The sequence below is a fragment of the Felis catus genome, chromosome B3, assembly GCF_018350175.1.
Source record: "Felis catus isolate Fca126 chromosome B3, F.catus_Fca126_mat1.0, whole genome shotgun sequence".
In the NCBI taxonomy this organism is placed as follows: Eukaryota; Metazoa; Chordata; class Mammalia; order Carnivora; family Felidae; genus Felis; species Felis catus.
Window position 1 is genome coordinate 7,738,151 of NC_058373.1, and position 27,612 is coordinate 7,765,762.

General features: G+C 46.5%; 1 protein-coding gene across 5 annotated transcripts in view; it reads left to right on the top strand.

Annotated features, from left to right (window-relative positions):
• The window catches only part of NTRK3 (neurotrophic receptor tyrosine kinase 3), a 397,694-nt gene extending 376,446 nt beyond the window's left edge, over nucleotides 1-21,248 (top strand). For 4 of the 5 annotated variants that reach the window (XM_045058831.1, XM_045058828.1, XM_045058827.1 and 1 more), the window contains 2 exons: nucleotides 649-807; nucleotides 4,800-21,248. In XM_045058831.1, the coding sequence (XP_044914766.1) occupies nucleotides 649-807; nucleotides 4,800-4,985 (345 nt within the window). In that variant the 3' untranslated portion in view covers nucleotides 4,986-21,248. The remainder of the gene's footprint in view (nucleotides 1-648; nucleotides 808-4,799) is intronic. The other variant, XR_006598852.1, reaches the window with a different exon arrangement.
• Nucleotides 21,249-27,612: the final 6,364 nt, after the last annotated feature.

A 27,612-nucleotide genomic window follows, 5' to 3' on the forward strand; every position in this document is an offset into this window, starting at 1 on the left:
TTAGATTTTAAAAGACACTTTTCTTACTGGACTTTGAGATGTCACTAAGAACTGTCATAAATTCTCTTTCAGTCCACCTGATTTCTTATTAGCAAGTGGCTTCCACACATTTGGAACTTCCCTGTCCCCTTCACTTGAAACACTGAGTCTTAAGTTGCAATGAGAAATACAGGATCATCAGGTAGGAGGTAAAGTCATAGTTCTGCAGGTTAGATGCACATGAATAATGTTGTGCTTTAACCGCCATGGCCAAGGAGTTTAACCTGCTGCCTAAATACTCCTGTACTTGACGGCCTCCCTCAGTGACTCTGCTGACTTCCCATGGACCTCCTTTCAAGGTTAGGTTCGCTCTAGTACCAGATTCTAAAACCTCTCCCACCCCGAATCATCTTGGGGTCTTTCTTTACGCTGTGTCAAGGAACCCACTTTCCCTTATGGGTTATCTCTAGTTGCTACTCCAGCTGCCTCCAGTGTATAGATCTTGGATGTCAGTGCCCCCACTGGGCCTCTGAGACAAGTTGCATCAAGGTGTGGCTATCTTAGAATAAGAGGCATGGAGAGCACATCTACATATAAGAGTGCAGACAGGCATGACCGACTCTGGTCATCTGGTCACTCTGTGTGTCCCTCTGTCTTGACCCCTTTTAGGTGGGAGGACACACCATGCTCCCCATCCGTTGGATGCCCCCTGAAAGCATCATGTACCGGAAGTTCACTACGGAGAGCGATGTGTGGAGCTTTGGGGTGATCCTGTGGGAGATCTTCACCTACGGAAAGCAGCCGTGGTTCCAGCTCTCAAACACAGAGGTACAGAAGGGAGTAGATGGGAACCTCGATTTGGGTGAAGGCTGGTAGGAGATGGCTCAGGCCAGGACTTAGACATAGTATACAAAACATCAGGTGGGGTTGGAGCCAGCAGGGCATATGTAGGCAGAAGCAAGAGCGGGGAGCTTCTTAGTAGGAAAAAAAATTATAGCTGTAGGAATTGTGGCATAATTGTCAAGAGAGCATAAAATCAGATGTTTAAATTGAGATGCGAGTCACGGTCCTGTTTGTTCTGCTACACTTAAACATCACACATGTTTCACTAAGACAGAAAATGAAAACAAAGAACAGCTCTGAGTTCTTCAATTGTGCCATCTTGTGGAAACACCCAAATTATCTGGATTCCCAAAGGCTTTGGGCATCCCAGGGAGGTGCAGCGTGGTAGATGGGGAAGGCACATTTCACGTTCTTGACAGAGCGACGTGTGTGGACTTCCAGGAATAAAAGGACCCATAATAGTAAACATAATAATAATGAACACATTCTATGTTTTTATAATTTTGATTTTTAATAATAAAAATATCGGTAATCAGATTTGAGCAATGGTTAACATTTAGTGCCAGGTACGTTTCTGAGCATGTTAGCTGTAATAACTCAGTACTTTCCACAGATACCTGTCGAGATTCAGGGAGAGGGAAGGGAACTGTTTGGGGTTCTGGAGAGGACTGGCCAGAATCTCAGAGGTGGGAGCTTCTGTGGCATGGAGAGGGCTTGGGCCATGGTCACAGCAGTCCTGGCTCCAGAGCCAGTCAGGATGGTTCTCACTTGTGTCTGGACCAGACTCATGTTGCCCTGGAGAACTCAGTACAGTTAGTGGGCAGTAAGGGGCTCGGATTTCCAACCAAGCAGACTGATAAGAGAATGCAATTATTTTTTTTAAATTTTTTAGATGTTTATTTATTTTTGAGAGAAAGAGTGCATGAGCGGGGGAGAGGCAGAGAAAGAGGGAGACACAGAAGCCAAAGCAGGCTCCAGGCTCTGAGCTGTCAGCACAGAGCCCAATGTGGGGCTCGATCTCAAAAACCATGAGATTGTGACCTGAGCTGAAGTGGGACGCTTAACCTACTGAGCCACCCAGGCACCCCCAGAGGAGCCTTTGAATATTACGATTTTATCTGAATATTCAAGAAAGTATCTTTGTTTTGGGAAGCTGTGTTCACCTGTGCCCTAACCAGTAAGTTTCTAAGACTGAAAAGAAGGCATTTCTTTAAGTCTGTAGTATCTCATCAATCACAAGCTAAATGAGTCTTAACCACATTTCCCAAAGTAGGACAAGACATTTTAATGACCTTTAAAAAAAGAAAGTGTATCCAAACCCATTTGTTGTAGTGTTTTCAAAAATTGTTGCTGCTTTCTTGGGCAGTGGGATTGGTGGTAAACACAAAGGTTCCCACAAGCGTGCCCACACATACATGCATGCATGCATATGCCCACGCGCATATGTGCACACGTGCACACACATGTACAAATATGCATGCACACACATGCATATACCCACCCACATATGTGCGCACGTGCGTACACATGTAAAAACATGTTTGCACACACATGTACGTGTGCACATACCCACCTGCATATGTGCACAGGCGCATACACATGTAAAGACATGTGCATGCACATACATGCACACACCCACCCGCATATGCACACACATGCACAAACGTGTGCACCCGGATACATGCATGCATGCATATACCCACCCGTGTACATGCACGCGTGCACACACATGCACAAACATGCACGCACAGAAGCACACACACATCCTGAGCAGAGCCTCCATGTAGTTTGGTGGCTCCAGTAAAGAGGGGATCTGGGTTGAGGGACTATTGGTGTCAGTAGAAGATCTGCCCTGGATACCCAAGTTGGCTTGTAGTAGCCAAGAAAGTGTTTCTGATCATGTTTGTTAAATGTTTATTTATTTTTGAGAGAGAGAGAGAGAGGGAGAGAGAGAGAGAGAATGTGCAAGTTGGGGAGGGGGAGAGAGAGAGAGAGAGGCATAGAACCTGAAGCAGGCTCCAGGCTCTGAGCTATCAGCACAGAGCCCGACGCGGGGCTCAAATGCACGAACTGTGAAATCACGACCTGAGCTGAAGTCAGATGCTTAATCGACTGAACCACCTGGGTGCCCCAACGTTTCTGATCATTTCTAACACAGTTCGGTGAGACAGTGGCCTTGAAGGTGGGCTTTCTGCCCTCCAGCCACCTGTCCCACTCCACCCTCCAGAGCAGCCAAGTGCTGGCAGCTACTGATCACGGGTTCCTTTACGGAAGCTGACACCCCGGCCAGCCCCACCCTGCAGGAGACGCCACAGAGCACTTTTGGTCGTAGCGTTAACAGCTGCTGCAGTCTGAGCTGGGTCCCTTTCCGTGGAGGTGAAGGTAATGGAGTGTGGAGACAAGGCTCTAATAAGAACGGGAGAATATGAGCAGCTGGAGACCTATCGGGCTGGCACAGAAATGACTCTCGTGGGCTGGCTCCAACCCCCGGGGTGGACAGGACCAGGAAGGTGCTGACACAGTGAAGGTTTGACAGGCTGTCCTGGGGTCAGAGTGACATGAGACAACATGGCACTGTTGGGGTCAGCAGGGGGAGACAAAAGAGAACAAAGGCACTTGTCTTGCCCAACTGAACACAGAGTCACGGGGTCAAAGACACTAGAGGCACTCAACTAGAGATGATTCTGTGTATTTTTATCATTACAACCCATCTCCGAACAAGGGAACTGGAGTTTGGGGCAAGTTGCCCAGAGTTAGGGAGAAGTTAAAACCAACCCAAGTCGTGGAAGATGAAACCTTGAAACGTCACGTGTTCGAGGTCAGCAAAGAAGTGCCTTTGATGGGGCGCCGGGGTGGCTCAGTCGGTTGAGCATCCGACTCTCGATTTCAGCTCACATCATGATCTCGCCGTTCGTGTGTTCAAACCCCACGTCAGGCTCTGTGCTGACAGTGCGGAGCCTGTCTGAGATTCTCTCTCTCTCCCTGTCTCTCTCTGCCCCTGCCTGTTCATGCTCTCTTTCTCTCCCTCTCAAAATAAATAAACATTAAAAAAAAAAAAGAAGAAGAAGTGCCTTTGAGAAATTGGAAATGAAGCTCAAATTACAGGCATGGTCCCCACGTGGCCAGCTGGGGTGGGTCCCACCACACGTTATTTGTCTTCTTCCTACTCCTCCTTAGGCCTCCCCTTCAGTACGTGTTGCCAGGCTTCGTGCTCTTGGCTTCGTTTGCATTTTACGACACTTAGGAGGTAGTCAAGGCAGACATTTGATCCCCATCTTCCAGATGAGGGTGCTGGGACCCTGTGAGGTTAACTGACTTGCGCCGGCCACCCAGCTGGGCAGTGGTGAATCGTGCAGCAGTCTTGGTGTGAAGGATGTTCACAGAAACCAAATATGCGGGTTAGTGCAAAGAGCAGGGGGTGGGGGCTTGCTGAGAAAGGGACCCGCAAGGTGGCTTAGAGATAAACAAGGTGCTCTACACAGAGGCTGGGAGCAGGAGGGGAGCTGGCCAGGAAGTGGGAGCTAAGGGGAGGGAGGCATGGAGGGGCCAGATGGTGTAGAGCTCCTTCAAGGGGGTTTCAAAGTCATTCAGGCTCATAAGAGGGGAGGGACAGGTCAGATGCCAGACCCTGCTGCTAAGTGGCAATGAATGCAGGGTGGCGTTCAGACGAAATTGAGGGCCAGAGAGGAAGAGTCAAGTACAGGGGAGAGTGTATGTGGGGGAGTCCGTGAAGACCTGACCCAAGGGGCGGGGCACAAAGGGCAATCAGTGGTGGGCGCGGCCAGCCAGCCACCTGCACAGGACAGGGGAGAGACTCGGGGCTGTCTCCAGCCAGCCTGCCGCCCGTGCAGGGGGGCACCCCGGCTCTGCACTGGAGCCCCTCCGTGAAGTCGTCGCCTGCTGCTTTTGCTGGGTGTGAGCCGCGGGGCCCCGGCGGGGCTTTGGATGTAACGTCCTGCCGCTTTCCACTTTTTCAGGTCATCGAGTGTATCACCCAGGGTCGTGTGCTGGAGCGGCCCCGAGTGTGCCCCAAAGAGGTGTACGACGTCATGCTGGGGTGCTGGCAGAGGGAACCCCAGCAGCGGCTGAACATCAAGGAGATCTACAAAGTCCTTCACGCTTTGGGGAAAGCCGCCCCCATCTACCTGGACATCCTCGGCTAGCGGTGGCTGGCGGTCACGGATGCGTACTCTGTTGCCTCCTGTCTCCCGGCCTCACATCCTCCCTTGTCACCTCACACTCCTTTCTTCCATCCTGACTGAAGCGAACATCTTCATATAAACTCAAGTGCCTGCTACACATACAACACTGAAAAAAAAAAAAAAGGAAAGAAAAAACCCTGTAAGGCAGTTTGGCGAATATATATATATATACATATATATATTTATATATCTAACTATCTATCTATCTATATCCACAGACAGAGAGATACCTTCTCTAATACAGAGAGAAGCTGCTACCACAGAAACCATAAGACTGTAACAACAACTCAGAAAATCTTAAATATTATAAACACAAACGGAAACCCCCTTTGACGGAAGCTGGGGTCCCTGCTTCTTCGGCTCCGGCTTTTCGGAGCCGAAGACCTTGACGACACAGAGACGGTCTTCGTGCGGGGACAGGAGGAACTGGGGTGGAGTGCGAATTGTTCAGGCGATTACCTGCACAGGTGCGTTTCCCCTCCCTGGCCCCCCCCTCCCCGAGCTCTGCACAGGTGCATGGACAGACCCCATCAACTGCACTCAGGATGCAGCGGGAAAGAACACCGGACCGGGGGCCTCTGGAAAAGCCTCGTGTCTCCCCTGACTGTTGCCTCCACACCTTCCTCTGCTTCAAGACAGTTCTCCCATTTGTCCATTCTGGAAAGTAGAGTCCTGACGCTTTTGGAAGTCAGTGAGGGCGTGTACCAGTCAACACGTAACAACCGACAAGACACAAAACCATCATGACAATGGACTTCATCCAGCTTGGGTGTAAACCACGCTCACGTTCCTTCCTAAATTTGAAAGGGACGTGCCATTTATTCTCTGAACCTCAAGAACTGGACGTTCTGGACTTAGCCACAGAAGAAGAAGCTGAAATTCGAACCCTCCCTGGCAAGGCACTGCCTCTCGTCTTTCCCTCGCTGGAAAGACTCCTCAGCCCCACCTCCCGCATTCGGGCCTTTGGGGGAGTTTGGGGGCGAAGGGAACGTCCCGCGTGTTGCCCGCAAATGTGGACGCAGCAGGGTTCCGGTAGCAGGAGACTTCGTTCCTTGTAGGTCGTTATAAAGTGTGCCCCTCCGTGTCCTCTGTTTCTCATCCTGCCTGCCCAGGTCCCCAGCCCCCCACTTCCTGGGCCTCTTGCAAGTCCCAGGTGAACCTCACTGCCAGGGAAGGGAGCCAGGTGTAGCCAGAGCGTGGGGCAGCGCTTGTATCGGGGAGCGAGGCGGTACCGTGGGCAGCAGCCAGCAGGGGAGAATCTATCTGGCACCTGCACCGGCCCCTTGGCATTCTCCTCACGTTTCCAGGCCCTGGAAGGATTGATGCATCTGCCTTTGAGCTGCTGTGAAAATGCAGGGGCTGAAAAATCGCTTTTGTGGGCTGGGGGCGGGGGGAGGGGCCGAGGCTTCTCTGGGAGGTGTCCGCCGCGGGCCACGGCCACAGGCGCGGCATCTTAATGAGGACTGAGCCCTGACCAGGGAGAGAGAATGAGGCGTGTGGGCTGGGGTCCTGGCCGCTGCTGTCAAGGGCTGTCACAGGGGCAGATCTCCGGGCCTCCCCGATGCACCACAAGGAAATGCTTCCGGAGGGCAACCGCCTGGCCCCTCCCAGCTCGCCGGCCCCTCCACCTCACCCCAAGCACAGAGCTACCTAGTGGACTGGCCTTTGCCCAGTGGGAGCCTCGGGGAGTGGGGGGCTCGGACCCGCACCCTGCCCTGCCAGCCGGAGGGGCTGTCGGCGGCCCCGGGCGGCCTGGTCAGCTGCAGTGCGGGCATCCCTGTGGGGTTTGGGACAAATCCTGTATGTGTGGTTTTGCTTCTTTTTTTAGACCCACAAATGTTTTTATTCCAATAGAAAAGAGCTGTGCTCAGACTGTAGGCCTCGGTTGGAAGTCGGGGATCAGTGGGGCCGCTCAGCTGGGCTGGGAGGGGAGCCGGAGTTTGGTTTAGGGTTTTCCCTGTGCTGGGTTCCCAACCCAAAGGACTTTGGAGGAGGGCTGGGTGGACCGACCACCTCAGAGGAACCCTTTGCTCTCCTATGGCAGGTATCCTCCTGTCTTTCCGCCCAGAGGCCACGTGGCTCTATTCTGGGGCCTCTAATGCTGGCTGAACTGTGCCGTCTGGTGTTGAGCAGGGTAACTAAGAGAGAGGTGAGCGTGGAGGGGGGGCCTTGAGGGGGAAGGGCCTTCCGGTTAGATGTGAGGCCCCAAGGCTCCTGTTGCCGCCAAAACAGACCTTGTGTGGCCTTCCATCTCACAGGCTGTGTTTCTAGAACCTCATGGTCACTGATAGGCTGGGAAGAGGGGGTGTGGGAAGGAGTTGGAAGCTGCTGGGCAACTGGGAATGAGGAACCTTCTAGGGTTTCACCTCAGGGTGCAGAGTCATCACGGCCTGATGGAAGAAGACAGTTCCTTCGGGAGCCAGGAGCCCTGGAAGAGACGGAAGTTGTCTGATTGTACAGGCCCTCGTGCTGGCCATGGGGATGTGTCTGCATCATGTCCCCTGGAAGCCGCTGCCTCTCGTGAGGGCAGAGCAAGGGGCAGCAGAGAGGGAGGCCCGGCTTTCTTACCCCCTTGTCGTGCTCTCTTTGCACCGTCTACATGTTGACTTATGTAAAGGCAAAGAAAAAAAAAAGCTTTCTGGAGGGTGAGGGAGGCAAAGACTAGGACTGTGGTCACTGAAGGGGGACCCAGGGCCCTGGGAGCAAGCAGGGGACATTATCCCTCCTGTGGTGGGAAGCTCGGCTGAGACTTGCTCTACTGGGTCTCAGTCTCCTGTCTGCGAAACAAGAGGTGCCTGTTCGTCTCCGGCCCTTCAGGGTCTGAAGTGTTTAGATTCTCAGAGTGCTGAGTCACTGTGCCATTGTTCTCGGTAGCGCCCCGGAATGCTAGGGTGGCCCTCCAGGGTGGCCCTCCTCGGGCCTTGCGTGGGCAGGGGCAGCTGCCGCCCGAGGGCTCGAGGGCCTGGGCCCACATGGGTCCTGTAGACACTCCTCTCCTTCTTGGTGCCTCCGTCACAATGGCAGATGTCTGAGATGACTTTAGACCCAGAGGGCGTTTGGTCTTTTTCCCCATCCCCAGCCTCTTTGCACACCTAGAAAGCTCTGAAGAAGGCCTATCCATCTATTTATTTTCAAAGAGCTCAGTGTGACTAAATGAGTCTTACAGTGACATCCCATCAGCCAGTGTAGCCACCCCAGTCTGTCCCACTGTCACCCCTCCACACCAAAATCCACATTTTAAAAAAGCATGCTAGAGGGACCGTGAAGATGCGGTTGGATGCAGACACCATCGTGAGCCTTGGGGGAAGCTCCAGGTCCCTGAGGCTGACCTCCCTGCCATGTCTTCCTCATCTGGTCCCCTCCTGGACTGAGTGACAGGGACCTGCTGTTGGGTGCCCACCTTGGAGTAAGGAGGCATGGCCAAGGGTCCTCCCTGTTCCTGACTTTGGACGTGAACCAGATGCCGCCCTCTTATTATATCCCTGACCTCAGTGGATCTCGAGACTCACTGAGTGTTCTCTTGCTAACAGACGAGAGACTTGTGTTCCTCCACTCAGCAGATCATGCCCAGATCCTCCCTGGAGAGAGGCTTCCCTCTGGAGGCCAAGGAGCCTTGGTCCTTCTGGGTTCAAGTTGAACCTTACCCTTCTTCTCTAGTGATGCTTATCTTGTGGAATATACTAGTGCAAATATTTTTGGTGCTAAATACTACAGAAACCAACACCCATAGGAGAGCTGACAGCCAATTTCTGGGGGTGCGTGAGACACCCCCTCAAAAGCGGAAGGATTCCGTTGTGCTGGGACACTACAGGATGCATGGGAGCTTGGGTGGGAGCATGCAGGGATGTGGAAAGACCGTCAAATTCCCAGCTCTGCTCTTGGTTACCCAGGTGACCATGGCCAGGTCATAATCTCTCAGAGTATCAGATTTCTCATCTGAGATATTTGAGAGACCAGAATAGATATCCTTGGGATTCTTCTCAATTAAAAAAAAAATTCTGTTCTGCTCCCACCTATTTTGTTTTCTCTGCTTTTTTACTTGCTTATCAGAAATAAGAGACAAGATGAAAGGCAGGTATGGAAGGGGAGGAGGAAAAGTTACCCAAGGCAAGAAATTGTTTCTGGAAGGCACATAGGGAAGACTGTAGTGATTGGTAGGGTTGAGGGATATTGGGGGGTAGGGGGACAGGCACACGGGCTCACCGGCTGCCGCCTGGCCCCATGGCTGATTTCCACAGGCTTTCCTTCCTCAGCTAGCTGGCTACTCCATTCCATACAGATGCACCGTGAGCCAGCAGAAACCATTCCAAGATAGGGAGACACGCCTGCGTACCTCTCATGCAGGCCACTGGCAATTTGAACTCAGAAACCAACAGATGTTTCCCTTCAAATGCTATTTCCAGGGGGTAGGATGTTGGAAAGAGGGCAGTATTTTAGGATGCAGACTCTTCACCCAAGTCCTTTTCCTTTCAGGAATGATGAATGGTGTCCTTGCTCCTCTTTTCCCAAACTAAACAGCAGCCGGATTGTCTTGTTCGAGGTGTGGTTACTGCAACAGGCAGTCTCGGGCTTTGAGAGCTTCGCTGTGCTTTGCTTAGAGTCTGAAGCCAAGAAACGCCTCTAGGTGTTGGTTGAATGAGCCATGTCCTGACAGGCTAGAGGACCACTCTCAGATGCCCCCGGGATGGCTATTGTCAGCTTTGGTGGAGCCAGAGTACCCAATGGCATTTGCCTTAGAGCAAGAAATGGCACCCTTAGCTCAGGGCTTGGTGCTGTAGCCACTTTGGTGTTGGTCCCTGGTGTGCCAAACTTTTCTTTGATACCAAATAAAATGTTCAGGCTAGCACGTAATAGGTTTTAAAGGGAAATTCCAAGTCTTTGTATCATTGTTAAGATCTCAATATAGACTCCAGAAAATGCTTTGGGATTGCTTAACATCATTGGTAGCATCATCTGTGGGAAGTATAGGCCCATATACATTGTATGTTTATGTCTCTATATTCAATTAGACTGACTTCAGTGAAGTTCTGCTTGGACTCAGCAAACGGATTCCTTGATGCTTGGTCTCTTTCAGTCTCACATTCCTTGGAGATGAGCTATCCAGAGATGGACTGGCCTACAAGAGACAGAAAGATGCTATTGGGAAATGTGTCATTTTGTAAAATTTGATCACTTGGTGCTCCCTGGATTAATGCTGGTGACAACATTCTGGGCACCTGAAAATCCCTCCCTCTGGCAGTCTGATAGATTACCTTGCAGGAGTGCTTTCTACTACTTTCCATTTGGGAGTCAGCATTGAATTTACCAGGACTGTAGATGCAACCACTCCCTAGAAGGGATGGGACAGAGAGAATGTGAGATGCCGATCATGCTCACTCTTTTGGAAAAGTGACTGGTGGATGTGGTGAACATTTGTGTCACTACTTTGGGCATTAGGACCTTTGCTGTAAGCATAAACTGTTTCACCCTAAGGAACTGAATCATGGCTTCTGACAGAGTCTCTGTTTCCCTGGTGCAATCTCCCCAAGCATAGTTTTCCTTGACTTCCTAAAAAAAATTCTATGCGTTGCAGCAAGAGATGTCTCTGGCCCAAGTGTCAGTGTGCCAATATAGATGCTTTCCTATTTCACAAGGAGATCTGTGGAGATTGAGGTCCCCCTCAAAATACTTGGAATTCTCGATCAAAGTAATAAAATTCAGATTCCCCTTCCTCTTTAGCTAAGTTCCAAATTTAAAACTAGGCCTTGTCTGATACTTGCAGTAGGGATGGTGTCTTAAACCAGTGTGCTGAGTTATTTCCCCTCATACTGAGGCAGGACAGTAAGCTCTGTTAATTTTTCCTCTAATCACCAAGGTAAACATTGCTTTGTGTGCAGTGCTATGGCCCAAACTTGTAGTTTGCAAGAGACACTTCTAGCCAACAAAGCTAGATGTTTCTAGATGTATCAAGAGGACACAGATGAGGAAAGTCCTGAGCATCTGAGGCTCAGGGCATCTGAGAAGTACCTTGGAGCTCAGGTGTCTTGCTTTCCAGTTTGACATATTATGAGAAGAATTGGTTTGTTCTCGCTTTAGACAATGACCAGTGTAGACGTCCTTCATCAAAGTCCAAAGGAAGACTGAGAACCCTGATATCCACTATATTCTCGAACATTGTTTTGGATGCAGTTTCTCCGAAGCCCAATGAGAAATGTCAGTACTCAAGTCTAGGTCTGATAGTTATTCCTTCATTTAAGAAGAGTGTATGGAAGTCATTAAAAAAGAAGAATTTTGTGATATGTTAACTGGGAGGACATACTCAAATGAATAGCTTCCTTAAATGTTTTGTTTCTTTCTTGGAGAACTCTCCGTGACCCGTCTCCATTTAACAGCTATGTGACGTTCAGCCGATGCTTCTGAGCCCACCTCTGGGGTAAATGAATAAACCTGGTCCAGGTGATTTGATTTCTGCTTTCTGCAGAAGAGAAGTAAATCTCAGTAAAGAAGATTTTCTTTCATTTTTGTGCTTCTTCCTTTTTCCTTTTTTTTTTTTCTTTTGGCTGTATCCTCTTGCCTCCATGGGACTGACAATCCAACATCTCCTACTCCATGAAAGTCTTAATGTGAGGTGAATTCCAGGACCACAAACAGTTAGGACTTCAAACAGTGAGAAAATTGGCGCTGAATGATTCGGCACACAAAGCAGAAAACCTTCATTTCCTGCAGGCAGGATGGAATTGACTGTTATATTAAGACTTGTGAAGGAGCCCTGCCCCAGAGTAATTTCGATGCTGTCAGACAACGTTGACATCTAGATTAACCTCTGTGCAGTGAAGTTTACTGCAAAGCTCATTGGGATGCAAGTGGTGTTATCTCTGCAAATCCCATCTGGAACCCTCGGTGGCCCATCCCTTCCCCACCCACTGCTCACTCCATCCGTGAACTTTTAGCCCCCAGGAGCAGAGAAGCCATGACTGGGGTCTGAGCCCAGCAGAGGGAGCTTCTTGACCTCTCTCTGACCACAGTGCTGAGCCAAGTTTTCCGCTCCGTGGGAGTGACAGTGGGGGTCACTGTCTTGGTTTTTCCCGAGGGGACTGCACATCAAGGCGTGGAAGCCACTCTGCTGATGACAAAACGGCTTTGCAGCATATCTCGACGCTGCACAAAGTGAAATGGCTTATGAAGAATTAGTGTGCACTGCCTCAGTGAACCCTGCTCTCCCCCCCTACCCCACTCCCTGGGGTCCCCCAGCAATTCTTGGTGTGGATGTAGCAGGTCAGGGCTACAGCCAGGTGGCCAGATGGGGTAGTGGGTTCTGATGGACAAAGGGCTTGCCCTGGGTCTGTGCAGGGGTTTCCCACAATCCTTATGAGAGAGAGGCAGCCCCAGCTCCTTCCTCTCCTGGTTGGGACAGAGTGTGTACCTCTCGGAAGCCCTGGTGTGTCAGCTCTTTCCTTATGGGGTGGTGGGCTCCAGCGTGGCCTGGACCCTTTCTGACCCAACTGTGCCATGCCACGTGAAGGCACAGCAGCCAGCGGAAACCTCAAATCTGAACTCACGGCTTCTTTACAAACCAAGGCTGTTAATTACATCAGAAGTCTGAAGAAAAGGTCCTTAGTTTAGATTCCGACTCCTCCACCTTCAGATTCCCTCCTTCGGGCTGCTCCACACCATCCCGGGTGTCTTGGGAAACTGACCTGCAGAGTTTAGAATACCGTGAAGCCCAGAGAGCATATTTCTCCGGGGGTTTTACTGATTCTGATTCTCTCTGAAATTGTTTTTCCTACCTTGCCTCTTGCTTTGAATAGGAGTAACAGTCTCCTTGTATGTTCTCAGATATTTCTTTAGGAGAAATGAAAGCTTCCGGCCAAGGACACTGTGTTTATTGACTGGGGAAAATAGATTTCTGGGCCAACTAATGTCACAGTCATACAGAGGCAAACCTGAGGACATTATTTGAAAGCAATTATCAGTGTTGCATCTTGTTCTAGATGCTCAAGCTCACGTAGTGCAAACTACATTCATCCCTCATTATTTATAATACTTGTTTAAATGCACACATGTGCACGCCATCCCCTCCGCCCCCCCACGAATGCATCTTCACTCGTCTTGGTCCAATATGACCCAACAAGCCAATGTGCCCTGCATGTTCCTCCCACTGGTATCTGTGTCTATGTGCATGCAAGTAAGTATGCTCCAGACATGTGGCTTCTTAAACTTCTCTACAGCTCATCTTTTCTTTTAATATCGTCACACAGCCTGTGACTTTCTCCACTATGGATCATTTTATGAAGTTAGGGTGTTTTCAAAGGAGACTGGATCCCAAGTTTTCAGAACCTTCGTATTTAAAGGTTGGACTAGTTTTCTCAGAGAAACACAAAACCAAAGTAAACCTTGATATAGATTTTATGTAATTAATTTGGAGGATGGTCGGGAGGGGAGAAGCGCTGAATTTTGGCTTGGATAATACGTGCTAAGTACAGATATACATGTGAACTGTGCTAAGTACAGATATACATGTGAACAGATATACATAGTTCAAGCAGATTACTGAAGCTATCTTGGAGTTGAAGCCTTTAGATAGGAAACTCAAAACATTCAGATTGAATCAGAACTTGATGAGAAAGGGTCCGATTTTCCCTGGGAAAGTTAGATGTTCCATGGGACATGGAAGGAACACTGGGTTGGAAGTGAGTAACTGCACTGGGTGTTACTTGGTGGGTGGCTGTGCACAAGTCACCTCAATTATCTGGCCCGAGGTGGAAGTGTCCTTAGTATAAATGGGCAGCTGGCAGCTAGTTGCAGACTAGCCCTCTCTCTGATTCCAGTGAGGGCTAAGCCGATGTACTTCACCCAGGGACGGCTCCGACCAGCTGTCATTAAAGCGTACCTTCTCAAGTCTCACCCAGAACAGGTGTGCACAACCTCCCATCCTACAGAGTCAGCCCGGTGTTCATCTTGCAGTCAGTTCACATCTCACACCTGCTGTTGAACGCTGTCCAAACTCTGAACTCCTATGGTCCATCGCTGTCCCTGACTCCAGCCCTTAAAGTCTGGCTTTTATCTCTGAAAGTCAAGGAAAGCCCTCTGGGCCCATCTCCTTCTTCCCTACCCTGAGCATCAGCCGCACTTGTGATTGAGCCTAGCTAGGTTCCTGGAGAAGAAAACTATGTTCTAGCAGCCATCCGTCAGTCTCTTTCCAGCTCCATGGACCAAGTGATTAGCTCCTCATTAGCACCTCATCAGTTGCTTTTGCACCAGAGACTCTGGGACAACAAGCCTATTACAATGCCTCAGTCTGTCTTTTTGAAGTCATCCCTTCCTTCCGGCTGGATTGAGAAAGGAGAGCCTGCTACCAACAGCTTTTCCGTCAAATTTCTCTGGCTTTTTTCCCCCCCTGGCTGTTAAATATACAGATAAATGGTAAACAGTGGCTTTCTCTTTTGTTTTCCAGGCCCCTCCCAGTGTGAGTGTACTATGCCCCTACGGAACAGGAGCACCACAGACCACATGTCAGCACAGTGTTCATTTATTTAGTGGAATGGTTATAATATTGACACAAAGGTTTGCAGCATCTAAATCTTGAGGGGGATAAGAGGCTTTTTCTATCAAATGAGATCTTTACTGTGATGGCACAAGAAGGGTTTATACCTTAAGAACAGCAATGAACCTGAGAGCATGCTCCCTCTTTAAGGAACAATGAGGTGGAAGAAATCACTGGAGAAATCACCAGGACACCAGACCCTCTATTCCGCAAATCACGATGTTTCAATAGATGCTTCAACTCTGTCCTTGACGTGGCTCTAAAAACACAATAATGAACTATGATCAGCTATCCACATTTACTACTAAAATTCATCATGTCTAACCCAACCCCTATTTTTATCAAATATCATTTTTTTTTCATAACTCTCGGGATAGTTCAATGTTGCTTTTTTTTTTCTAGGCCCCTTGTAATATTTTCAGTGAGGTTTTTTTTTTTTCATTTTTATTTCTTTAGGAAAGACATGGGGTCTATGTTAAATATTGTCTGTGATAAAATGGCAAGTGAGGTGGAGGGAGGTGATGGGCTGAGGACACAGAGGACCTCTGAGCTCGACTTCCTGCTGAAAAGCATTATCCCTTCTGTGCCTCAGTTTCTTAAGCCACAGAAAAGAGCCGCTAACAGCCCCCCTCCTGTCACGGAGGGTTGTAATGAGCACTGAATGAAGTCATAGCTGTCAAAGTGCTCTGTGAGTGCCACAGGACCCCTTGAAGAGGTAAAGCCCCCTCTCTGGCAGTGAGTGTTGCAAATAGGCTTGCTGATGCCGAGCTGTGAGCGGCTCTGGCATGTGCCTTCTTTCGAGGCACACAAGCAGTTTCTCCTTCAAATTTCTTAAATTCCCCCTGCAGTCCGGTTTCTAGATTGTGGCCTTGGCACTTTCCTCTTTGGCCACTGTGCTTCGGGAGATGGAGAATACCTTTACAAAAATATAAGCAGAAGGAGGATAGTTTACCCATTTGGCTTTGTCATTGAAAAGAGATTACCGGTAGGTTTTGTTTTCAGGCCTGGAACCCTGAACATTTCATAGCAAGATGCCGTCTCCTGCTGCATTGAACTCCAGATCATCCGTTGTTGATTTTATGAGATTCTGTAGATTTAAATGTAATGTTTTTTAACTGAAGACTGTATGAAGCTTCCTTTATAAATTGGGTGGTAAAACTAATCTTGCAGGAAGTACCCGAAGTGATAATGATCCTGAAGCAGCTTTGCATTCATTCTGGGGCCAGCATTTTGTACATGGGGAAATAACTTTAAGATGGAATGAACTGCTTGAGTGAAGACCAAATGCTAAACCACACTTCTGATAGCCTTGAGCACCAACAAGTAGGTGTGAGTGGGATTCCCACTGAGAAACGCCTCTGATTGAAAATGAAACCCCTGACAGTAAACCCTGAGGCCAGATTGCCAAGGTTACCACAGTGAAGTCATTTACAGCCCCTAAAAAAATCCCAGGTGTTTGTAGCATCAGCCACTATTTTAGGTACCTTGCAATGGTGACTACTTGGCAAGGTTAATCTTTAGAGTGTGATTTCCTTTAGATTTCTGAGCCGCAACCAGGTGTGATGTAACTGACTAAGAGCTGTGCATGGTTAAAAAAAAGAAGATTTTGATCACTCCAGAGAGGAATCAGAATAAAGCCGAGTACCTGAAATCCTAAGAAATCCACAGATATTTTGCTCAAGTTCAGACTTCTGTTTTCTCTTTTTACCTTGGGCTCAATTTTTGTTTGTCTTACATAGAAAAGCAACATCTCCATGCTGGAATTCTGTCCCCCCCCCCCGCCCCCTGCGCCCCATGTAGCTGTGCAGCAACAGAAAGAATTTCAGCTTTCTTTGAAAGGAGAGTCTAAATTGGGTTATGACTAGGATTTTAAATTACGGTGTGAAATTGGAGAAGGCAAGCTAGTTCAGGGCAGTGTTCCATAATTCATTCTGATAATCCCGAGGAGATGACCTCCTTCACAGTACTGTGAAGGCCTGCTTTGAACAAGCCGTTTCACTGTGTAACTTCCTAGTGACAAGACTGATTATTTAAGGATTTCAGAGGTATCATTTGAGAAATAACTCACTGGAAGTGGAAAATTTGATCTAATGTGTTAACAGGAACAAGAAGAACTTATTTTAATGCTTTTTTCCCTTTCCTGAGAATTTAGTCTTTTTGAGGGGCTATTGGGATACTTCCTTTTCAAGGCTAGAAAAGATTAATTTTAGTTCATGTCTAAAAGCAAAGACTCCCCCAAGCCCAGTAGAGTCGGAAGCAACCAAAAATGGCCCATGGTAATCTTCTGTTACCCCACAGCATCAAGGACCCTTCTTGTTTATGTGTGTGGGCCATGGTGGGTAAGCTCAAGGGCACTGTCCAAATAAAATGAAAAGAAAGCAAGTCAGGACAAGAACATTCTCACTTTGAATGTGAGAGAAAACAGCAGTCCTGCTTTCTCTGGCAAAAAACTGTGTACTGTTAAGGAAAGAATTATGTTCTTTCTTAAGTAAGTTTCACTTTCAGAGAGAGAGTGTGTGTGTTTGTGTGTGTGTGTGTGTGTGTGTGTGTGTGTGTGTGTTGGCTGAAAGGGGGTGGGTGGAGCCAGTAAAGAAATAGTTCTGGGTTTAGACCTTAGGCATAGTAAAAGCTCTGCTCAGTTTCTCAGAATGTGACAATAAGATTGGGGTGGAGAGAAATTCAGGGGCCCATATTCCAGTATGTGGTAACATTTTACCTAAATATTTCCTTCAGGAACTTTTAATCGTAGCAAGTCAAATCAATCCTATGTCTGTAATTGGTATCAGGAAAAAGAAGTATGTAGGTAATTTCTGCAGCCCCTAATGCTTTTCTAAGAATTGGAGGTCCTTGCATTACATGAGGGAATATGTAAGTAGGGACTGAATGGGGAGGTAGATGGGATGAACTACCCCATCAGTATTATGGCAATGCGTTAGTTCTGTCCTGCAGGAAAACCAGGGTCACTTCAGGGCCACTTTCATTAAACTGGCATAAAAAGAGGCATTTGAAACATGTTTTGGGACCTGCTACCTACAGTCAGCCTCTGCTGAATGAGTTTTCACTTTGATGAAGACACAGTTTCTGGCTGGTCAGTGATTCCTGGGTATCTGTTTTCAGCACCAGGGACAGCAAACACCTCCCTCAATTGAATTAAAACCTATCTTGATTGGCCTTCCAGGCAAGGCAGAGTAGGTTTTTCCTTTACTTCCTATCCATGGGGGCCTCCGCCTGCAAGACTTTATTCTTAAGTTCAGGTGTTCACATCTTTTATTTAGCTCTAAGCCTAGTGGCTTAGCTGTTTTTGTCACATTCATCAACAAATGATGAAGGCTGGACTAATACTGCCAGGTCTCCTGGCTCAGAGGAATGGAAAGAAAGACGCCTAGACATCAATGGACAGCACACTTAGGCAGAGGAACCCCCTGCAGAAAGTCTTCACAAGGCACCATTGATTTGTAAACTCCCAAATGGGAGGCTGATTATTGGCAATTGCTTCCTTTTTTTTAATCTGCATGGTTCCCATAAAGTACAGGTCTACATTTTATTCTGTGTGCATTTGTAGGCGATATTTCACAGGAGCTGAACAGAAGCTATGAGCTTTGGGGGAAGAAAAGGGCCCAGTAATGCTGTTAGTAAGCCTTTTGGAGACGCTAGGTAGGCACTGCTTTGAATGCCAGCAGCCACCCTTCAGATCTGAGTCCTGTTCAGCAGCTAACTTTGCCTTAAACAATGCAAATGGCTCCTTGAAGCCTTCATCAGGCCAGACTGAAGGGGTACCCTGAGAAAATGAGCATAGCAGAAGCAAATGTTTTCATTTGGCATTGTGATTGACCCGTTGTCATTTAGCACAACAATAGTGCATAAATGTCATCATAGAGGTACCATTGTCTTCTTTTAACAATCAGCTATATCCTCCTCACTTTTGTCAGGATGGCCCCCCGGGCTGAGAAAGCAAGACAGTCACTGCACATTTCATCTTAAATACTGTCTTCTATTTCATAGACGTTGAATAAATTCCACTTCAGCTGCCTCTGGACCATCCAAAGCTCTGAGCACTCCCTCTCTTCTACTTTCTCTCCCACCTTCAGTGTTGCTTATCATAATTCATAACATTTGATGGTCTACGACCATAAAAGATTCTTTTTAGGATAAATCAGGTGGAAGCAGCAGGCCAGAGCCAGGTCTCAGAGGAGCAAGTTCAATGGAACTGTAATGTTTAACCTTGGGGTAGGTCTGAGGAGAAGCCATCCTTCCCCTCCATTCCTTGTCCTCCTGAGGGTGTCCTATTCCAGTGCTCACACTTGCCGTGCAAAAAAGGCACGAGTTCCTCTAGATTATTTGTGTGAAAGCTAGGGGAAGGCAGGTTCAAACATTCTCTATTAGAGTCCCTTTAGAATGGAGGAGATTTGTTTTATATTGACATCAAGGAACAACCTTAGTTTGGAAAGAATGTAAGTGGAAGATCAACAGCTACAGGAGAGCTCAATAAGAGAAGTGTTTTTTTCCCCTTAAAACAGAGAAGAAGAAGTTGCAGATTGCCTGGTGGGAAACAAATGATCTACTGACCAGGGAGAAAAGTGGTCTAAGACTAGAGATACAGAAGCAGACATCTCTAGAAGTGGAGATGATGCCAATCAAAGTCTTGGGAGGGAACAGACCAGAGAATAAAATTGTATGGAGGTTCTCAGTACTTTTTCTGGAAAATTCCTATAATATTCAAGGGCACTTCTAGCCCTCTGCCTACTTAGAGATGAGCTCAGTGCTACTTCTGGGTTCTTAAGGCAAATGCCCTACAAACACCAAAGTCTTGTATTTTCCACTGTCAGTCAACACTGGCTGTCTTGAGTGGGATTATTTCCCCCTTCCCTATGTGAAAGGGACTTGTTTTCAGGAGAAGTGTCCTTTAAACATCCAGCTAAAACTGGAGGTAATTTTTTGCATGAATGGCTTTTTACAGCTAGGTCTAAAGCAGAACAAAACTTGTATTAAACTAAGTGCTACTTTACATATCTTATTTCAAGGGAAATGAAGGATTTATTGCCGTGTAAATGATGTACACTGATTTGTTTCCTACTGGACATTACATGTCCCTTTATCTTTAGGCTGATGTTGTGCAGCAAACTTTCAATATCTGGAAAATCAGCTGGTACCTACTTCAGTGCACTCATAGGATGTTATATTCTCAGAGAAGAATTTTGCAAATGAAGTTTAGGTGCTGCTATAACTGATTTTCATCCCTATCCCTAAGCTTTCTGTACTAAATATATGTAAAGTGATTATATCTTGTCTGAGCCCATGTGTTTGTGTGTGTTTCCCAATGTTTATATAAACATATTGGCCATCTGAAGCATTAGTTGGATTATGGCGACTGATGAACAATGGTGTACATGGCATGTGGACATGTGATACATACACACACTTGTTCCGAGGCCAAGCTAATCTTACAGAGTTTAGGAAACGATACGTGGCATGGCTTGGGAAACGTTCAGCAGCGGATGTAGTACAGCCAAGCCACCATTCACAGTGGAGACCTTGACAGCAGCAGAGCTGAGGTGTGCTCAACTGGATTTTATGTCATTTATTTTAATCTCAATGGATTGTTCTTCAGTTCTGTTTAATGATTTAGACGTATTCCATCATGATGCTTGTTTCTTCCCCCCAGGCCACTGGACAGTGCTGATCATGTTTGTTTCCCATCATTTCGATCCCAAAGTTGTTAACTTAAAATGGGTGACTGAGGTTTTAGTAAAACTGGGTTTTACTAGTAGTAACCCCTTCCTTGAGGTACTATTTTTTCCATTCTCTTCATTTATGACAACTAAATCCATTGGCTATGCTAAGTTTATTTGCATCCTAGCAAGTCCTGGAGAATCAATTTAGTTAAAATAATGACTGTATTTGCCTTCAGAGAAGAGGCTTGTGGTCTAAATAAAATCCTTGGGTAAAGGTGTCTTTTATGCAAAAAATATGGATTCTAACTTGGTAAGATGGCCCCAGGGTAGGGGGGATGTGTTCTCAGTTGATATTAAGGGATGTGTTGAAAAGGCAAGTGCCCTCCCTTTCTCTGTTCCCCACCCCACCCTACCTTCCTCCCCAACCTCAAAAGAAAACAGAAAATTATTTTTTTAAATTGTATTAATAATTTATGTTTAATACAAAAGGATGATTTAATGGTATCACCAAAGGTCATTTCTCCCATTGTGCATGTCCTTCACTCAGCCCCGTACCCATCACCCCATTCTTCACCCTCATGCTTCCATCCCGAGGCAAACATGTGTCTTCATTGGAATCTATCAGTGTTGAAGTTAAATGTGGGGGCAGAGATTTAACACCATGACATTAATGAAAACCACCCATTCTTCACTTTCAAATAGTTAATTGCTACAAGAAGGCAAACTCTTTTCTTGGTTATTGCTTAAAAACATTTTATACATATATATGTATATATGTGTGTGTATGTATGGACATATGTATGTATATGCACATGTACATGTATATATGTATATATCCATCTCCAATATAAATATATCATATGTGATAGTTGTAAATACTTCTTGGTCATATCTGTCTTCCTCATGGTATCATATCTTCAGTGTTATGTTAACAACTCCATTTATTGATTGATGAAATCGTGTGTAGACCTGTATCCTCCTGACATAGTTTATGTAGGGTCTCTTCTCAAATAAAGTATAAAACATGAATGCCCTTGTTTTATTTGGATTCATTATTTAGTAGAGAAGTGTGTTGGATTTAAAGGTATGTTGAAATCTGGCAAAGTCCTAATGTGTGCAAAAAGTATAGGATCCAGTACCATCTTGACAGCTGAGACCCTGATTTGCTGAGAGTAAAAGTAGCTTGAAAAATGTTTAAGGTAGACCCTAGGTTGAATATTGGATTGAGATGAGTGTTTCAAGAAGAACATACACACATTTTTGATTTGAGGCATGGCTGAGCTGTATGTCATGGTGGTGTCCCATCATTCCATGTATGTTGTTCTTCAACTTCCTAGTTACAATAATTTCAGTAACAGTTTTAAGGTGGGATAAGATATGTTCCCTTGGCTATTCTTTTATCCCAAAGGTTTTAGGATTCATTGACCTAATTAAAACCCTGTCTCCGTCTTCTTTTCTTTCCACTAACCCTTCCTTTCTCTCCATCTTTCTCTCTCCTTTCCTTCATATAATGTGTTTCCTATAGTGAAATTTCAAACTTGCTTCTATTAATTTCTTTCAAAAGCACTGATGGTTGTGGGAGAGAGACAGGGAGGTTCAGTCTGTAATTTCAATCATGAGAGGTCAACAGAGTTGTGGAAAGATTTAAGGCAGGGTTCCCCCACCTCATCACTGTTGACATTTTGGACCAGAGAATTCTCCATTGTGGGGAGCTGTTCTGTGCATTTTAGGATGTCTATCAACATTTTTATTAGAAGCACTCTTCCTTCTCTGTCCCCCTCCCAGAGTGTGTCAGCCAGAGATGTCTCCAAACATTACCCGGTGTGTCCCCCAGGGGGGGCAAAGTTGCCCTGGTTCAAAGCTACCAGTTGAAGAGCTTAGATCTCATCACACAGTATCACACGGTATTAAAAGAGGAATTAAATTCAGGAAAATTGAGAGCCCCAGGTCATGTGCCAGCCCTTTCTAGCCCAGCTGCTTATCTGTACCACATGATAAACTTGTCTGTTTTCTCTAAGCACGTCTCCCCTCAAAGCCTATTGCTAACGATCAACTTGCAGCACCACATTTGGGTTTCAGAAGACAATAGAAATCTCTCCCTAATCTCCATGTATCAAAAATGTTATCCCTAGAATACCTGCCCATACCAATTTACAAAAAATGTATAATACGTGGGACTCTGTGTGGGAAGAAGCCCAAATGGCCTTTTCGAAGGTTCTATCCCTGTGAAAGAAGCTGGCATAGCCAAAGTACAGAAACATTGTCCTTCAATTGTCCCTTGTGATAATCATACTTCTCACCTGGCCTTGCTCCGTGGCCATATAAACTACAAGGTCATAATTAGGTCAACAAAAATCCTTAGTATATACATTTCTTTTTAATGAGTAAGCAAACATGCATTAAATCTTTCCAGTCAAGGGCTAATGTTGTCTATACAGTGATATGTGCTTAGTATCTACTTACTAGACGTTTGTTGAGTTGAACTGAATTTCTCATTGTCCAAGGCCCAGATCATTTGTACAGCATGCAAAGTGCTGTCACTATGCCTCATGAACCCAACTTACAAAAACCATTCAGGATCCAGAATTCTGAACAGCCCTGACAATGTGGAAATTATGAGTAAATATCTTTCCTCCCCAGTCTGTGGCTGGTCTTGCATCAGTGGCCTCCCATGGCAGCAACCATGTCAGAACTGGGCTTTTAAAGGCAACAGTAGATGCTTCTCAAAGTAGGATTTGGAAGAATGCCCTCTACAGTCTAGGCCTTGTGGCTTGGCTCTTTTATTATTTAGAGTAGTGATGGCAATCGACTGGAGCGAGTGACAGCAGATCCTCCTACCCTCCTACCTTCCTTTCATCCTTGAAACCCTCAGCCCATCCTCCCCAGAGGGTCCTCCCTGCTCCACACAAAGACCAAAGGTCTCGAGAGCTCACATCTGCATTTTAGAGTGTCCTCACACCCTGGTAACCCATGATTTGTCATTTATTTTGGAAAGAAATTCCAAGGATTTGACAAATTTATGGACTTCTGGGCCTGGAAGGTCCTTGACTGATAATCTCATTCAACTACCTGCCTGTAACTAGGAGTCTCAGGTAAACAAAAACTGGAATAATCTCTCAAATAAAAGCCTCTTTCAGTACCAGAGGATATGGATAATACTGTTGTCTTATAAAGACAACATGCTTCCAAAAAATCATCACCCCAGTGGTGACACAAAGAAACAATCACCTGACAAACTTCAGAAATAGCAACTGGCCGTCCCTGAAACGGAACCTGGAGGCACCTCTAATGGCATCAACAGAAGTGCTGGGAATGCACTCGTTAGACACGAGGTAGAGATGCAGATTTATCACAGCTGATGTCCTTGATGAGGGGTTAATTCTTGGCACAGATCATGGACATACATAGGAGGGAGCTTTCAAGGATACTACCTGAGGTTCTCAGAACACATTATCTTAATGTTTCAAGGCATGGTGGGTCCCCTTCGCCTGGGCCAACCCCATTCCTTTGTCCTGTTGGGATGCTCAAGGTTACTTAGCTATTAGCCAGGGAGATGTTCTATTTTAACCTCCCTTTCCCTCCATCACCAATGCTTGCAATGTTCTCAATTATTCAAATCGCCACTGCAAGGCTCAGCAGAGGGTCTAATTACTGCCCTGCTTGCCATTGCTGATGAGCTGCAAGGGCCAGGGAATGACTTTAAAGCAGTAAAGTCTGGAGGGGCAGCTTCCTTGAAAAAGTCTGTGGGAGTCTCAGTCTTATCGTGGAGAGCTAGATGGTGCAGCCTGGAGGATTTGCTGGATAAGGCCATCTCCAGACTACAGCTGATTGCCAGAGAGCCACACCTCAGGAGAAAGCATAGTCCTTGGCTGAAATCCATGATTCTTTGAGTGTCTCAGCCATAGTCCTTTTTCCCTCAGACTCTTGTGAACATGCACACACCCCCTTAGCCACTCCAGCTCAAGTGTCTTCGCAGACAAATGCTACAATATAATGGAAATCCAGAGGCTATGGAATAGGCAAGGTGCCAGGACATGGTAAGGGGCATTCATACAGAGGTCAAAAGTCGCTATTTGCCAAACTCTCTGCCAAGATTTCTTTCAGGAGCACCTGGGTGGCTCAGTTGGTTGAGCATCCAACTTCAGCTCACCTCATGATTTCATGGTTTGTAGGTTCGAGCCCCACGTCAGGCTCTGTGCTGCCTGCTCAGAGCTGGGAGCTTGCTTCAGATTCTGTCTCCTTCTCTCTTTAACCCTCCCCCACTTGCACTCTGTCTCTGTCCCTCTCAAAAATAAACAAATGTTACAATTTTTTAAAAGATTTAATTATTTTAAGAGGGACAGATATTAATATTAATTAATTAATTAATTAATATTGTATAAATGTACTAATCAAGCCTCAGAGGTTAGACAGTTGTCCGAGGCTTCCCAGTTACTTGAGGGAGAGGCAGAGTTTGAACCCAGCAGTTGGTCTTAATCACCACTGTATGCTTCCTATCACATGGATGGAAACTTTTGCCCAAGACCACAGTGGAGGGTTCTAAGCCAAGAAGACAGAAGAGAAATGTGGTTTGAAGGACTCTTTTTTTTAAAATTTTTTTTTAAAGTTTATTTTTGAGACAGAGAGAGACAGAGCATGAACGGGGGAGGAGCAGAGAGAGAGGGAGACACAGAATCGGAAGCAGGCTCCAGGCTCTGGGCCATCAGCCCAGAGCCCGACGCGGGGCTCGAACTCATGGACCGCGAGATCGTGACCTGAGCTGAAGTCAGACGCTTAACCGACTGAGCCACCCAGGTGCCCCTGAAGGACTCTTTTAGGATGGTCATTCTTTATTCACATAATAAATTTAGGAGTGTTCTTATGTTAGATGTACTACAATGTGCTAGAGCCTGGAGACCTTGTCCCATTCTCCAGATCCCACGGTGAACAGAAGATGGTCTAGATTGCTAGAGTAAGGGCATAACAAGATGCAGAAGGAAGGCATAGGAGGACAGAATTTTAGTTCACTACTTGGATGATGGCTAAGAGAAGAGTTTTTGATAAAGAGACTCCCAGGGCTCCTCTGAGAACAGAGTCAACCTCTCACTCTTTTTGCCCTTATGTTGTGTATGGTAAGTTCTAGGGCTTTGAGATACATCTAACCAGAATTCAGTGGGAGCCGTGACCTTCTCCCGGATTTTCCTCCAGGTGGAGAGCCAGAAGAAGCCTTCTCCCAAGACCTTTTGCACACCTTGACCTAGAGAGCAAGGTGATGTCTCAATCGCGTTCTGACACCAGGGACGCACTGGCTCTGCTCATTTCCTATCTCTGTGAGATGAAACAACCCACTGTCTCCTGCTACATAATGGAAAGCCCCACCGGCAAAGTTATGTGCAATGGGGCTGATCATAAACATGATTTATGGAGTTAGTTCATTTACTGCCTCTGATGCTGGCCCCAGCTGCCAGGAGTTTGACTGACAATTTCTGTTTATTTATTTCTCACTATGTAATATCTGACTTCACATTATAAATTCTTCTGATTGGAATTTCATGGCATCTGTTCTGGTATTTATTGATGGCATGCTCATCAGGGACTCTGTCCTTTTTGGGGATGAGCTGGGCTCTGAGACCCTGGTTCTGTCTGTCAGAGTGAGCTAGGGCCCTGACATCCCAAAGTGAGAGGACTTCACTGTTGCTACTTGTGCCTCGTGACAGACACCTGTGTTAGAGATATGGACACCTGTGATGGATATCTCTTATGGTTCAGAACCAGTGGGAATAAATGGCAAAGAGGCAACGTGGTGTTTGGCCACTTGCAAAGGGTCTGGTGGAGTAGGATATAGCATGCCAGATCCTGCCTGGATGATGGTGGCTGTGTCATTTTCCTTATTCCTCCTTTCCTAGTCCACAGGTGGGGCCAAAAGGCCACTAGTATTCAACTCTTAGATGGGGCATAGATCCATGTAGACAGAAGAGAGTTGGACTCATTCATCTTGAGCTGATGGTCTCACCATGTTGAAGTCTCCACGATTCGAGTATAATCAGAGGAATCGGGGTGAGAAGTCACTTTCAAATGTTCATGAGGATTCTCATGCCAAATTGGGAGACAGCAAAGGTTGGCCAGAAGACCTAGAGTTATAATGATGTTTTCCTCTCCAGTCTATACATGTAGGGTTTTCCATCCAGAAATAGCCGATCACCAAATTTCGCTGAGACAAGCAGCATTGTTAAAAACCTGGCTACATCTCTGTCATAGGAACTTCACGTTTTTTTTCTAGAGAAAGGTCGTGTTGTTTTCCCCATGTTGTGCCCACAGTTGGCTTCCCCATCAGCCTTGGTCACCTCAGCTCCCGTAGTCCAGCCTCAGCACAGCTGATGTGGACCTCTACCCAGAGCTTTCTCGCTAAGCCATCATAAACACCCCTTATTTGTATCTTAATATTTCTAGATGTGGAAACTGAGGCTTAAAGAAGCCAACTCTCAGAAAGATTCACTTCCTTGCCATAGGAAAAAGTCAGGCATGAGGTGAGGGCGGAATTCAAGCCTACGCCTGGCTCATTGCAAAGAAAATTTTGTTCCTACCTCTGAGGATTTCTCAGGTAAATTTTCTGATTTCTTCATGGCCACTTTGTCCCTCAAACAACCAGGATGGAATATGCCTCTCCTTTCCCCAAAGACTTCCTCATCCATTAACTGGCTGGGGATATCAGACAAGATACTAGCTTCTCTTGGCCTCAGGTTTTTTTCATATGTAAAAGATATATCGTTTTATCTAGGTTTGGCTTACAGTATGAGGTCATGTGAGGACATACACAGTGTTTAGTGCAGGGTCTTGCCCTTGGTGGGCCGAAATAAATGATGGGAATCATCATCACCATCACCATCATCAGCATCACCACCCTCATCCGTTTCCTTATCTGCTTATGAGTGGTCTCCATCGTCCAACTCTCTAAGAACCCAGTGCCTCCCTGGCTGAGATTAGATTCTCCCTGAGAGGATTTTCTTTACAGAAGTGGACAGGGGAGTCCCTGACAATACCGACATTACGTTATTGATTTGTGCCTCCCAAGGCAAAATGCTTTAAAGAAGATCCCAGCTTCCATACTTTTCTAAGCATTGTTCAAATTCAGTCCGTCTCTCCTCAGCTTCCCCCAGCCTTGTCATGGCTGTGTGTCCCTGACTGACACACAAAGAGAACGTCACGGGCAGCCACTAATGAATCCAGGAATAATAACAGCTCCCACAGCTTCAAAGCTGGACTAAATGTTACAAAAGTAAAAATTTATCCTGCTGTCAAAAACTAAGTGGTATAAAGGGACAGGGAAAAATTTGAAGCTACTATTTAAGGTTCATCTTAAGGATGAAGCATCCTAAGGATGCTTACATGGACCTTATTCTCAGTTTCTAAAAGA